At 37.7% G+C, this 12,526-nt stretch overlaps 1 protein-coding gene across 1 annotated transcript; it reads right to left on the bottom strand.

Annotated features, from left to right (window-relative positions):
* Positions 1-1,665: 1,665 nt before the first annotated feature.
* On the bottom strand, positions 1,666-11,937 carry LOC134476186 (protein kinase C iota type-like). Its single transcript, XM_063249503.1, has 4 exons — positions 11,631-11,937; positions 5,852-11,545; positions 5,366-5,504; positions 1,666-2,345 (listed from the first exon to the last, which is right to left on the bottom strand). The coding sequence occupies exons 1-2, from the start codon at positions 11,935-11,937 to the stop codon at positions 9,090-9,092; spliced, it is 2,763 nt and encodes a 920-aa protein (XP_063105573.1). The 3' UTR covers positions 1,666-2,345; positions 5,366-5,504; positions 5,852-9,089.
* Between the last annotated feature and the right edge of the window lie 589 nt (positions 11,938-12,526).

Raw genomic sequence — 12,526 nt, 5'->3', positions numbered from 1 at the left:
ACTGAACTGATAATTCTCTTGTATTTCTTTCCTGTGTTTAATAGTTTGGTTTTAAATCTAGTACTAAGGTCTTACTTGGATTACTGTTTTAGGTGAGTAGTTTTATATATCCATGTATATGGGTGTATATACACATATGTGTATATCTTTCTGTATTCATATGTATAAACATAAGCATATGTCTCTATGTTAAAATTTGAACCCTAATTGTATTCTAATATAGCAGGTTTTTTGAAAGCCTTAATAGCGAACAAGAAAATATGTCTGTTTAACTCAGTAGATAATCTTATTAGTGTTTTTACATATGTCCAGAGTTAAGATATTAGAACTCCAGATTAGCTAAATTTAGACATGATTTTTCAGTGAAAATATCTTACTTGTCCTAATTACTATGCCTACTTTGCCACTGTAGTCATCTACTCAAAACACATGGATGCTTATACATACTATCCTGAGGAAGATAGGTTTATAGACATACCTTTCGTCCTGGATGTGTGGAGTTCTATAAACTCCATTTTATGTACATGTCAAATTCTTTATCCTGTTTGGGAAGTTTTCTTCCATTAATTCTGTGAAGAAAACTTTTATGGCCTTTGTGTCATCTCCAGCTTTTTCATTGATTCCATTCAAACTTATGATGGTCTTCTTTGCTTCCTCTAGCAAATATTGGATTTTTTATGATCTCTTAAAATTTTTAAGGAATCTTTCTTTTCATAGTCACTAGCCCCAATCCTGTACTCTAGATCTGATATTCCATCCTTAGAGATTTTTGATCTGTTGCGTATACTTTCAGCGGTGATTTTAATCTGAATTGCTATTTGATTATGTTTCAAGGATTCCGTTTCTTTTCTACATTGGGCATTCACGGTTTCCAAAGTCCTGTTCTTTTTTAAAATTTGTGTCTGCTTTAATGTCTTTCATTTTGATCACCATTTATCTGTGTATTTGAGAGATTTTTTCTATGATCTCTTCCATTTTTTTTTTTCGCTCTTTTGCTATCATTTCGGAAAATTTCAATGCTTCGCTTTTGATTTCCTTTATCTCACTGTGCTCTGGGCTTGTCATGGGTGGGCTGGGGGGTCTGGGGTTGCATTTTGCTTCTGCATATTTTCATCTTCTCCTTTTACTTTATTTTGTTTTCACTGTTTTGCTTGCTGATTTCTTATGGTAGGCATCTTTATCAGTAATATTTAGGACTCCCTAGGAAATGTCTTTTGTCTATCCCAAAAACCTATTTTCCCAATTGATTAAGGATGAAAAATTGTTATCTATTTGGCTTGGCACCCAATCCTTTGGTCCTGAACAAGGAATGTGACTGTGATCTCATACAATCACCTTAATATCATACAAGGGACAAACACATAACATATATGAAATCCTGCCTAACGTAGTACAGTTGTCAATAATAGTAGCATCAAGTACAGGCTATCTACTGACAAACTGTAACTGTCAACCTGATACCTTTAACAAGGAGCAAATTTTACAGTTATATGACAAAATGCAATATATATCAGGAACTTGTATGCAATGATTTCCCCCTAAATGGAGTGATTTTACCTTGTGTGGGAAGAGAGAAGAATTTACAGAGATAAAGGACAAGACAGAGAGATGAAAACATTCAAATATAGTAGAAGCAAGGCTGGGGTTTAAGGATAATAATTGAAATTTTGGGAAACTGGAGGACACAGGAGACAAGAAAATGAAACTGCAAGTGAAGGGGTATTGAAGTAAACCAGAAAGACAAGAAACAATATTCATTCGTGTGAAGCTACCAAATCAGGAGATAGTTGAGGAAAAGAGAAATAAGATGAATAGAAAAAAAAAAAAAAAACATGGTAAAAAAAAAAAAAAAGAAAGCTGAAAGAAAAGAAAAAGACAAAATAAAGGCAAAGTAACACAGCCACAAACAAAACAGGCAAAACCAACCAGAGAACAAACAGCCAGACAGAGGAAAATAAAAGTAGGAAAATTGCCCTGGTGTCCATAGTTCTCTGGCAGTTTCCAAGTCAGAATCCAGCAATGCGTACTCCAGTCACGTGGGGCTTGTGCGGCAGCCTATGAGCATGACCTTGGCTTCTGGGTTTAGGAACTGGGGCAGATCTTTTGTTTCCTGCTTTCTCCTAGAGCTCTTTGATATAAAATGCTCCCACCCACTTCTGTTCTTCCTGTCTGTGTGGTAGGACATAATGCTCACCTGATGACCAGCGGCTGCTTCATATTCTCCCTCTTGCTTCAGACTGCTCCCTGCCACAGGTCCTGCCTGCAGGAGTGCGCACCGTTTCCCAGGCTGTTCTTGCTGGTGCCGCCTGCACTGGCATGCAGGCCTGCAGCTGGGCCTGTTGTCTCTTGAAGTGAGAACAGAGGATTGGGTAAAGAAGAATTAAAATACATCATATATGGGTACAAATTTGAAACATGTATCAGTGAAGTAAAAAGCAAACAAATGTTTTTCTTCACTGACTTTGGGGCTCTTTTAAGGCATAAATTTCTAGCACGTCCCTGTCCTTGTTATGTTGGGTTGCATTATCTGCCAAAGATTCACTGGTGAGAATTCTTACACTATTACTTTCTGGCATGTAGGTCTGAACTTTCCAGAAGTTTTCCCTTCAACTGGAATGTACTGAGTATCATCCTGGAGAAATGCATAGAAGTCCAAAACCTAGTGTTTACCACTGTCCTATCACATGCACTTATTTAGTGGGTGTACAATGCAGCTAAAAGAAATGTAGTGTTTTAAAAAAAATATTCCAGTTCAATGGAAATAAAAATGAAAGCACCTGAGATAAATATGGGAAACATTGGGCCTATCTTATGATATATATTTGTCGAACACAGAAAAAAGTGAAGTAGTATTTCCAAAACACAATTTTAAAGATTCTAAACTTTAAAAATGCTAGAACTATTTTACAAGGTAACTTTAATTATATGTCTACACCTCTGATAATATGATGTAGAGTAAGGTTTATTCAATTTCCTTTCACTTTTTTGGTGAAGGTAGGCTAACTTCTGAGGTTGTATAAAGAAGTTGAATGGAGACAGCATAGATCTGAACTTCTTAAAATGATAAGAGATGGATGACATAGATCTGGAAAATAAATTTATATGATTTTATGTAGCCCAAATATACATAAAATATATTCATAAGGGAATGTTGTAGTATTACTGACTGAATGACTTTTTATTGCACCATAATAATTATTTTATATGAGTATGGTCAGACAATAATATGATAAAATTAGTGCATCAAAGTTTTCAGTGCAGTTCTATTGCTCATATAAATATATCAAATTTCAAAATAATCCCTTTAAATGAGAGAAATTTCCAGGAATATTTATCTGTAAAGTTCTCAGATTAGCAAAATCAATTTTTCAGTTTATGATTATATATAATAATCTACATTTATATATTATGATGATTGCATAATAATCTATTATATATAATCTATATATTTCTTATATCATGTATAATATTCAGTATAATATCTAAAATTAACATTAATTTGCTAAACATTAGAAATTTAGAAAAAATAATTTCTTGTAAAGAAAACTTAAATCTCCACCAATATGAATTTGAACATATTTTTACTTTCTTTTTATAAAATGAATACTAATTTAAATTATATAATCCAAGATGATGTTTCAGGAAAATATTTAAAAACCTAATATTAATAATTTGAAAGATATATTTGCAAATTGTTTCTGAGATGAGTTGTGCAACATTAAGCAGAAACACCAAAAGGACACCTAGGATTTGGAGGCAGATTTATTCTACATGGCCGAGCACTGATCAGGATCATTCCGAGAGTATCAGGCCCCGAAGGCTCAAGGAGAGAGGATTTTATGGGATTGCAAAGGGAAAGTCCAAACACAGAGTACTTGGCTGTCTTTGGTTCTTACAGTATGCCCCACAGTGGCCAGCTGTGCATTACAGTAGCCAGCTGTTTCTAGTGGATAGAAGCAATCAGAACTGCAACAGGAACTATTACCAGGGTGACTAAGAGACTGAAGTTACTGGCTTGGGGGTGGTGGGGGTCACATTTTCTACTGCAGCTACACACAGGCATTTATCTTCCCCTCCCCACACTCCCCCAAGTCAAAACAATTTTATAATAGCATTTGCTTTATACGAATCCTGAACAAAGTTTTTATAAAATTTAAAAGATCTTCCATGAAACACATGTAAACTAGACAAGCCCTTTTAACATAAAATAATCTCATATCAACTGTAGTTCATTTTTATTTAACAACAAAATTACTTCTCTTTTTATTTTGGATATTCAACTTTCTTTAAATTCACATTATCAAATAACTCACACTTGAATTTTACAATGAACACATGAAATTTTAAGAGTAAGAGAAACATATTTCTTTCATTTACTATGAATCAAGTAATTATTATTATTAAATCTTATAATTATAAATTTATAGTAATAAAATTTATATGCATTTTTCCTGAGTGGTATTTCCCGACAGGTATATTTCTGTAGTTGCTTTGACAGTTTGATCAGAATGCACTAACTTCTGTAATAACTTCAAAATTCTAGGAGCTTACCACAGGGAGCTTGTTTTTCTTTGATATCACCATGCACTCATGGTCAGTTCTCTTTTTTTTCTAATGAGGGTGTCCTGTTCTCTATCCTAGCCATGTTAATCAGGGATTTCTCTAATAAATTTCTGTATAGTAGATATGTATCTGCTTTGTCTCTGTGTGAACAGGTTTCTATGAATGCCTCTGAATGTGTATAAATTACATACATGTATGTGTATATATATTTCCTGTTGGCATATAGGAAGAAACTTATCATTAGACATTGAATCATGTAATTATGGCAACTGACAGTTCCTATCTGATGTGGAGACTCAGGAGTGCTGTTAGTGTGACTCCCAGGCTTGGAAGCTGGGGAGCCCGTGCTTCATAGAAGTAATCTGAGAAATATATAACACAATAAATATGGACCACTTATACATGAAAATCATTTAAAAATCCTTCATATAATAAGCAAAACATGAAACAACCAGGGCTGGGCAAAGGAACACTGAAGTCGGAAGTCACGGTATAGCCTCAGCATTGAGCACCTGTTGTGTTTCTACGTGAAGGCATTTGATTTATGTCAGTCTCCTGGTATCTCTGTTCCTCTAGTTAATTCCCCTCTGAAATATAGTGTATAGCACAGCTCCATTCTGGTATTCAGTTTTCTACTACTGTAACAAATACTTGAAGTAATCAACTTATAAAGACAAAAGGTTTATTGTGGTTCAATTCTGGAAGTTCTACTCTGTGACTGGTTGGCCCACTGGCATAGTCTGCTGGCAGCATATCATGGGCCAGGGTGTGGGGTGGCACATAGCAGAACAAAGCTGCTCACCTCATGGCTGGGAAGAGAAGAAGAAGGGCGTGAGATCCTGCTGTCCCCTTCAGGGGGTTCTGCCCAGTGACTGGAGACCTTTCACTAGATTCCAACTCCTGAGGGCTCCACCACCTCCTAGTAGCACCAAGCTGGCGGCCTTTGAGGGACAAAAGAATCAAACTCTAGCTCACCAATAGGGTCCCCATAGACAGCTGAGTTACTGCACCCAAAGTGCTGCTCCCACAGTGAACACTCAGACATCAGTCATGACTACTGGAAGAGAGAAGGTGGCAGAAAGCAGATGCTAAAGGGCCTGCACGTCTGCCATTTGCTTGACCACTGTAGAGGGTACTCATTCATATGCCCTGCCCAAGCTATCTTGGGTCATCTCATACCATGAAAATATTATTCATTCAGGTGCAGTAACTCAGCTGCCCATGATGACCCTGTTGGGTTAACTAGAGTTCAAAAATATTATTCCCTGAAAATAAGACCAGCTCTTACCTTAAATTTTGCTCCAAAAGATGCACCAGGACTTATTTTTCAGGGTAATCTTATTTTTTTCATATACAAAAATCCGTATTTGTTCAAATACAGTCTTGTCACCTTTTTCTAGAACACTATTATAGTTCTCCAAACCCCACATTATGGACTGAATGTCTTGAAATTCCATTTCTATGGAAATATTGGCCCCAGCCTCTCAGGTCCAGCAGTAGAGCTCTCTTAAAATGTGCACATCTCATCCACGTAGCCTGCTCACAGGGCATAGGAAACACAGCTGTCAGTGACTTTATCCCATGAATTTTTCACCCAAGTTACAATCCCTTGGAGGCTGGGCTTCACAGAGTTTCCATTAAATCAAGTATTAATTGAAGACTTAGGAGACAGTTGTGGCCAAAACATAACGGCAGTTAGGAACCATGATGGTTCACACAGAAGCAACAAAAGATTGCAGGCCCCAAAATTCAGAGAATGTTTACTTCACATGAGTGAATTAAGTATGTCTATTACAACACACGATGTATTGAATTTTTAAGATTCATATTATATACAACCATGTCCAGTTGTTATTGCATCCACACGTTGTTCATTACTTAAAGCAGTCCAATACAGCAGATCTTCAGTGAGTGAGGAGTGAAGCAGAAAGCAATTGAAAGTCACCATGAGTCTTGGTTTGGAGCTGGCAGATTTCACTTTAGGTTTACTCCAGATTGAAACTAGTGAAAATGCAGTATGATCACCATGGCGGTTTTACAATATGGCTGCAAAATCTTTTCATGGCTGTGATTTGAATTACATGTTGTAATTAAAGGTTTTTAACATGAGGAAAAAAGTGGTACACAAATACAGGTTGTATCATGACCACCAAGGCTGCATGCTGCATGACAAAACAAATGTATAAAGTAACTGTAGCATTACTGAACCAGGTACTTGAAATTGAATTCAGGCTGAATATGAATAAAGAGAACCGATCGCAGGCTTATGCAAAGTAAATTATGTCTTAGAATATCAAAAGGTCAACTATTCTGATTGTAAACTGCCTTATTTTCCTGGTAAACATTTTGAGAAGACTTTTTATAATAAATGCCATTACACTAAAAGATTGCAAAAAAAAAATAGAATAGTTAAAATTTTTGAAATGAAAGTCCCCATAAAATACACAGAGTAAATCTTACTACGTAAAAATTTTAAAAACCACATAACACCCTGAATAAAGATTGACTTCATTGAAGAAAAATTCTGCTTTTGTGCATAAATCATTGGTGCAAATGATAAGGCTTTACTGGGGCAACAGAGAAGATGATCTATAAGAGTCATCTGTTTAAAATTTGTTCAGAAGCATTCATAAGGTTGTAAATTGCTGCTTATAGCATTAATAACCTCTCTATTATTTAAGTGAATGACCAAAGAATAATGGGAAGAAAATGTTTCTCAAAATAAGGCCAAAGGCCCAAAGCAATTCTAATGTGGGCTCAGTAGGAAACATTTTAAACAAATGCCTTGTGTGAGTATTTTACTTTCTGAATGCCCAGTGGCAAAGAGCAGCTCTTAAAAGCAGGACCAGAAACATATTTCTGACAGGTCAGAGTTCTCTGCAAGTTCATGTTGTGTACACTGGTTTTTGTTTTTAAGCAAGATCCGAGTATTACCAGAAACACAGATTCCTTGCAAAGGAACATGTCAATCCTTAGAAACACTTTCTTTTGATGTTTTCCTTACTTTTCAAATTTAGCTATTTGATGGAAAGATAAAATATGACTCCAAGCTTGGGAAAAGTTATATTTCTAATGAAACGGGGCATCCAAATGAAGATAGAAAGATATGTTAGTAAATGCCTACACATGTTGTGATCCTAAATTTAGAACTAGATAGCTTAGCTAGAATTAAACTTCAGTAAGATTGTGCCATTGTAACTTATTTAGACAATGGTGGTTACTTTTCAAGTGTTTTGCACAGAAATGGCACTGAAACAGATCAGTGCTGTATCTGGCAGCTGTGTAAATAATGAATTGCTAACTACGAATTTTAATAAAAATAGTAGTACAGTTCATTTCAGGGGCAGAGTTCTTCAAATTATTTTACTACAATTTGTAGTTAGCAATTTGTCATTTCAAGAGTTGCCAGATACAGCATTGCTCTGTTTCAGTGCCATCTCTGTGCAAAGGACTTGAAAAGTAACCATCATAGTCTAAATAAGTTACAATGGCACAAGCTTGATAATGTTTAATTCTAGGCAAGCTATCCAGTTTTAAATTTAGGATGACTTAAAATGTGTAGGCATTTACTAAGTTATCTTTCTCTCTTTATTTGGATGCCCCATTTCATTAGAAATGTAACTTTTCCCAAGCTTGGAGTCATATTTTATCATTCCATCAAATAGCTAAAATTGAAAGTAAGGAAAACATCAAAAGAAAATGTTTCTAAGGATTGACATGTTCATTTGCAAGGAATCTGTGTTTCTGGTAGTACTTGGATCTTGCTTAAAAACAAAAATCAGTGTACACAACATGAACTTGCAGAGAACTCTGACATGTCAGACATATGTTTCTGTTCCTGCTTTTAAGAGCTGCTCTTTGCCACTGGGCATTCAGAATGTAAAATACTCACACAAGGCATTTGTTTAAAATGTTTCCTACTGAGTCCACATTAGAACTCCTTTGGGATTTTAGCCTTATTTGGAGAAATACTTTCTTTGCATTATTGTTTTGATGTCCACTAAATATTAGAAAGTATATTTATGGTGTAATACTTTAAGATGGTTAAAGTTTGACCTAGGAGACAGAGCTACAATGTATGTGGTTTCTGCAGAGTTGTTCAAAGTTGTTACTATTGTTTTTGGATTTCCCTGAATATTACAAAATCAGGGGCCTAAATATATAGGTCATATAGTTTGGGAGCAAAACAAGCATAATGAGATATTATTTTCCAGTATAGTAAATAAAAAAATCAGGAATATGTCTCCAAGCAACAAATGGAGTGTGTTTACAAACTTGGTAAAAAGAAATTGCCTCATCGTTAAGTCTTATCATAAAAAGTAACTTTGTCAACCAAAAACCAAAATCAAGCAGAGCATCTTCATATAGAAAAAGGAAATTAAAATGATCTTCCAGGCAATTATAAAAGTGTCAGTTGAATGCAAGCTGGTAACAAGTTTTGTCATGCATTAGATATACAAACAGATGCTTAACTGGAAGGTGACAATCAGACTCATTCTTCTTATGTGAAAAGGGGATTGATGTACTCAAAGCCCAAATTCATCTATGCTGTTCACAAAGTAACTGTCATCAGCTGTGAGCTGGACAGGTTCGTTGGTAAATTCAGGGTCAAAGTTTTCTATCCCGAATTCTGTACCAATACTTGGCTTAAAGGGAGGAGGCACTTGCTTTTTTTCCATCATGTTCCAGTCCAGATTGTTAAAGAATGGATGCTCTTTAATATCGATGAATCCTCTCTGAGGGTGACAGCCCAATCTTACCTCTGGCTCCTTCTTCAGAAGACCCTTGAGGATGCTTCTGGCTTCGACAGACAGGTGATGTGGAATGTGGACTTCTCTTTCTAACATAGATTGCAAGACCTTGTATGTGTTTAGATCAGAGTTCTTGGGACTGTCTGCAAAAGGATACGGAGGCTCTCCCACCATCATTTCGAACATGACTGTTCCAAGATTCCACCAGTCCACACTGAAACCATAGCTTTCGCCTCTGATGATTTCTGGAGCCAGATAACTGAGTGTGCCACAGAAAGGGTTGGTCTTCTCGCCTGCCTCCAGTCCTGCCTTACATAGGTTGTAATCGGTAATTTTAATGTGTCCGTCCGCATCTAGTAACAAGTTCTCCAACTTCAGATCCCTGTGTAATATCTCATGTTCATGAAGAAACTTGATAGCTAAGGAGATCTCCCCGGAGTAGAATCTCACATGTGCTTCGGGAAAGATTCCGAACTGTTGCAGATGGTATGTTAGGTCTCCTCCACTGATGTAATCCAGGATAAAGAAAAATATGGTTGGTGTCTCGATGCAGGAATGCAGGCCAACCAGGTAAGGGTGGTTCAAGCTCTTCTCCAATATTTGCTTCTCTACCTGGAGACGAATAAGGTTTTCATCGTCCTTTCTCACCACTTTCATGGCATAGAGGTGATCTGTTGTTTTATGGCGAGCTAGTAAAACTTTACCGTAGCTTCCTCTCCCGAGGACATGGAGAAAGTCAAAGTCTTTAAGAGCAGAAGAGCACAAAGGCCTGCCATTTTCCTCACCAGTATTTGTCTCATTCTCGTTATCTATTTCTTGCATACCCACATGACTTTTAGGATTTGATGAGACTACTTCCTGTTTGGGATCTAAAGCCATGGAAACCTGGTTTATTGGCATTGTGCATTCATCATGCAAAGTATGGTGCTTGCATGGAACTCTGACGAGTGTATGGCACTTCTTATGAACTAAAATTTTACAGTGCATACATTTGTATGCCTTGCGTCCAAATCCCCCTGTGGGGTCTGAGCAGACAGCACAATTAGCATGCTTACTGAACCTTTTAGATCGAAATGTGTGGCCGTTAGCGCAGTGAACCTTTCTCAAGTGTCCTGAAGCTCTACAGCAGATGGATTTATCTTCTGGAGAAGGTGTCTTAGGCTGTACTTGTACCCAAAACACCTGAGGAGCCTCTGGAAATGATGGCGGGAGAGCCTCCGTATCCTTTTGCAGACAGTCCCAAGAACTCTGATCTAAACACATACAAGGCAGAGTTGTTTTTGGCACCCAAGGCACTTTAGGATCTTCTGGTATGCAAATCACCTTTCCATCTTGTGGTAAGCAAGGCACTTCAGTACATTCAGATACACAAGACACCTCAGTATACTTTGGTGCACAAGATGATGTATGAATTAGCAGCTCAGAATCTGTATTAAGCTCAGAAAGCATATATCGATCTTCTAATTGCAACAGAGGTAACGTATTGCATGGATCTCTCTTTTCATCTACACATCTTGTTGTGAGGTGTTTATTACCAAATGAGCAGGTGTCTAGAAGTTCATTGACCTCAGAAGAAAACAAAATCTCAAGGCTTGTCGTCTTCCTATCCCCACCTACAACTTGGGCCTGTTGGGAGGTGGTGTAGGCCATGGAGGTGCTTGGGAAGAATGGGTCAGAGAAGGGTTGGTCATGCAGGAAAACTGGCATACAGGGCTTAATGGGTGAGGGAGGCCTTACTGCCTTTATTGTCTGTTCAGTGTGGGGTTGGGCATCTCTCCCTGCCAAGTAATTCTCCATAATGGCTCGGCCCAGCTGGTCGTATTGTAGGTTTCTTAGTGTTTGGTGGTTGCTGGACACTGTGACATCAGTCTCTACTTCTGGACACCTTGGTCTGTCTGACTTTACTGCTGCCAGCTCTGCTGAGACCTGCCCAGAGCTGCTAAGTGTCCCAAGACCTGTTGAAACTTGCCCATGAATCCTTTGGGTTTCAGTTTCATTTGTCTCTGAGTCAACAGAGTTTTGGGGTGGGTACCTTGATGTTGGCTGTTCACAGTTGATTGGTCTTGGGGAGACCGTCTCTGGGCTGACTGTGAAAGTTGGGTGCCTTTCCCATCTTGGTCTGTCTGACTTTACTGCTGCCAGCTCTGCTGAGACCTGTCCAGAGCTGCTGAGTATCTCGGGGCCTGTTGAAACTTGCCCATGAATCTTTTGGGTTTCAGTGTCATTTGTACCTGAGTAAACAGAGTTTTGGTGTGGGTACCTTGATGTTGGCTGTTCACAGTTGATTGGTCTTGGGGAGACTGTCTCTGGGCTGACTGTGAAAGTTGCGTGCCTTTCGCATTTTGGCCTGCAGCATCTGGATGGTGTGAGGCGTTTTCTCAATTTTTGACATAGACTTTGTCTGCCTGGGGTCCTGGGGTTGTGGCCTCTGGATGTGGAGAAACAATTCAGCATCCTCTCCGCTGAGTGTCTCCAGGAAAATGAGCTGGGGAGGTGGGCAGTACTGGATTGTGATGTCTTCTACAAGGATTCCAAGTTCTGCTTGGTCATGTTGCCAGGAAGTTATGTCCAATAACTTGAGGTCCAATAACTGATAAGAAAGCCTATGGCTCAACTTTTTCATCATGCTAAGTAAATCAGTGGCTAGTTATTTTATTATTTTATCTAAGTATCTGTGAATCGATTTATCATCTATTAGTTTTTTACATTTGCATTTTTCAAATGTAATTTTTACTTTGCATCTGCACAGTGAACTACAGATATATCCTCAGATATTCTTTTTAGATACACACTAAGAGTCTTCCTAAGTCACAAAATTGGTCTATCTTGTGATCTCCTTAACTCAGATGCCCAGAGTGCTGGGATTATAGTCATACACCATCTGTCTCATTCAGCATGCTATATATGTAGCAAATCTGGGCAAACTCCTGGCACTTTCAATCATTGGTGATATCTTCACTTTTAAAGCCATGTGTGTACACTGATAGCTTTCACAGTGCTGGGAGGTCTTTTCCATGTAAAAAAGGCCTTTTTTTCTGAAATCAAGTACTGGGGATTTGAGCCCAGAGAGCTATGAAATTTTAGGATGTTTTCTTTCACATCATCATTTCTATTTCATTAGGTAGTACTGAGTCTTTCTAGAAAATTCCACATTAATTTTCCTTTAGAGAGAAAAATATTTGTTTCAGTGTATAACATCTGGGTGTGATGAT

This window comes from Cavia porcellus, unplaced genomic scaffold (assembly GCF_034190915.1).
Source record: "Cavia porcellus strain 051 isolate PalLab524CR breed Dunkin Hartley unplaced genomic scaffold, mCavPor4.1 scaffold_5, whole genome shotgun sequence".
Classification (NCBI taxonomy): Eukaryota; Metazoa; Chordata; class Mammalia; order Rodentia; family Caviidae; genus Cavia; species Cavia porcellus.
The sequence above is the reverse complement of the archived record's forward strand: the minus strand, read 5'-3'. Positions and strand labels throughout refer to the sequence as shown.

Excerpts from the sequence above, each read along its gene's own strand:
- LOC134476186 (XM_063249503.1), bottom strand. The coding sequence starts at position 11,937 with ATGAAAAAGTTGAGCCATAGGCTTTCTTATCAGTTATTGGACCTCAAG. Across the intron at positions 11,546-11,630 it reads AAAGGCACGCAACTTTCACA|GTACAAATGACACTGAAACC; the intron begins GTCAGCCCAGAG and ends CTGTTTACTCAG.